This window comes from Sinocyclocheilus grahami, unplaced genomic scaffold (genome assembly GCF_001515645.1).
Source record: "Sinocyclocheilus grahami isolate Dianchi unplaced genomic scaffold, SAMN03320097.WGS_v1.1 scaffold1129.1, whole genome shotgun sequence".
NCBI classification, from domain to species: Eukaryota; Metazoa; Chordata; class Actinopteri; order Cypriniformes; family Cyprinidae; genus Sinocyclocheilus; species Sinocyclocheilus grahami.
In genome coordinates, this window is record NW_015506308.1 from 292,085 (window position 1) to 292,962 (window position 878).

The following is an 878-nucleotide window of genomic DNA, read 5'->3' on the forward strand; positions in this document are numbered from 1 at the left end:
TTAGTGCTCCGGGGTCACACATGGGTCAGACACAGTGCTGCTTTCAGTAGAGAGCAGCTAGAGCCGGCAGCTGAATGTCACTAGATGACAACACAAAGGCAAATGCACTGATCTGTATGAAGATGAACTAGATCAGGTTTGTCCAAGAACTTGCTATATTTGTCCCTAAACTTTTGAAGAAAGTGTGTGAAATAACATTGCGCTGTCATTCAGTGAAGCACTTAATGTCAAAACAAACCATTATTCTGACCTGTACGTTTTAAAACATATAAGCAAATAAGTGAGCACACTAAATTAGATTGCATTTTAAACTTTAACTCAGAAGTAAGTCATATTTGGGGTGAAACTGATGCTTGAGGTTAATATGCATGACAACATTCTTACACTGAATCACATTTGAGTGGCTGCTTTCTGTAAATCATGCTAAAAGAAAGAGTATAATATTTACTTCTTGCACAGAAGAGCATTAGGTATAACTGATGTACATATCAACAATCTTAACATAATTAAAAGCTATAATAAATTAAATAAACTACACTAATACACACACACTTGCATATATATTACTGTATTGCAATTACTATTAACGTACTATTTACGCGTGCGTGTTTAAATATAAACATATTACGATAAACTGATATTTTTATGATTAAAAAGTGACAGCCGAGACTGAAGTAAACGTACCGCTCTGCTGTGGTTTTTAAAGCGCTTTAGAAACTCCTCCATCCGTCTGGACACGAGCACTCTTCCGCGGTCGCCGTCACGTTTATATTTATATCACAATATGCGCGCAAATATTAAATATTAAATATTATTATCGCCGATCTGTGAGACGCGCGCGCTGGACTCTGCCGCTCTTCTTCTGCGAGTGTGTGTGT

The 878-nt window shown here is 37.1% G+C and overlaps 1 protein-coding gene across 1 annotated transcript in view; it reads right to left on the minus strand.

Annotated features, from left to right (window-relative positions):
* The window catches only part of ctc1 (CTS telomere maintenance complex component 1), a 33,460-nt gene extending 32,582 nt beyond the window's left edge, over nucleotides 1-878 (minus strand). Inside the window, exon 1 of the mRNA XM_016252731.1 lies at nucleotides 685-878. Coding sequence (XP_016108217.1) covers nucleotides 685-726 — 42 coding nt within the window. The 5' untranslated portion in view covers nucleotides 727-878. The remainder of the gene's footprint in view (nucleotides 1-684) is intronic.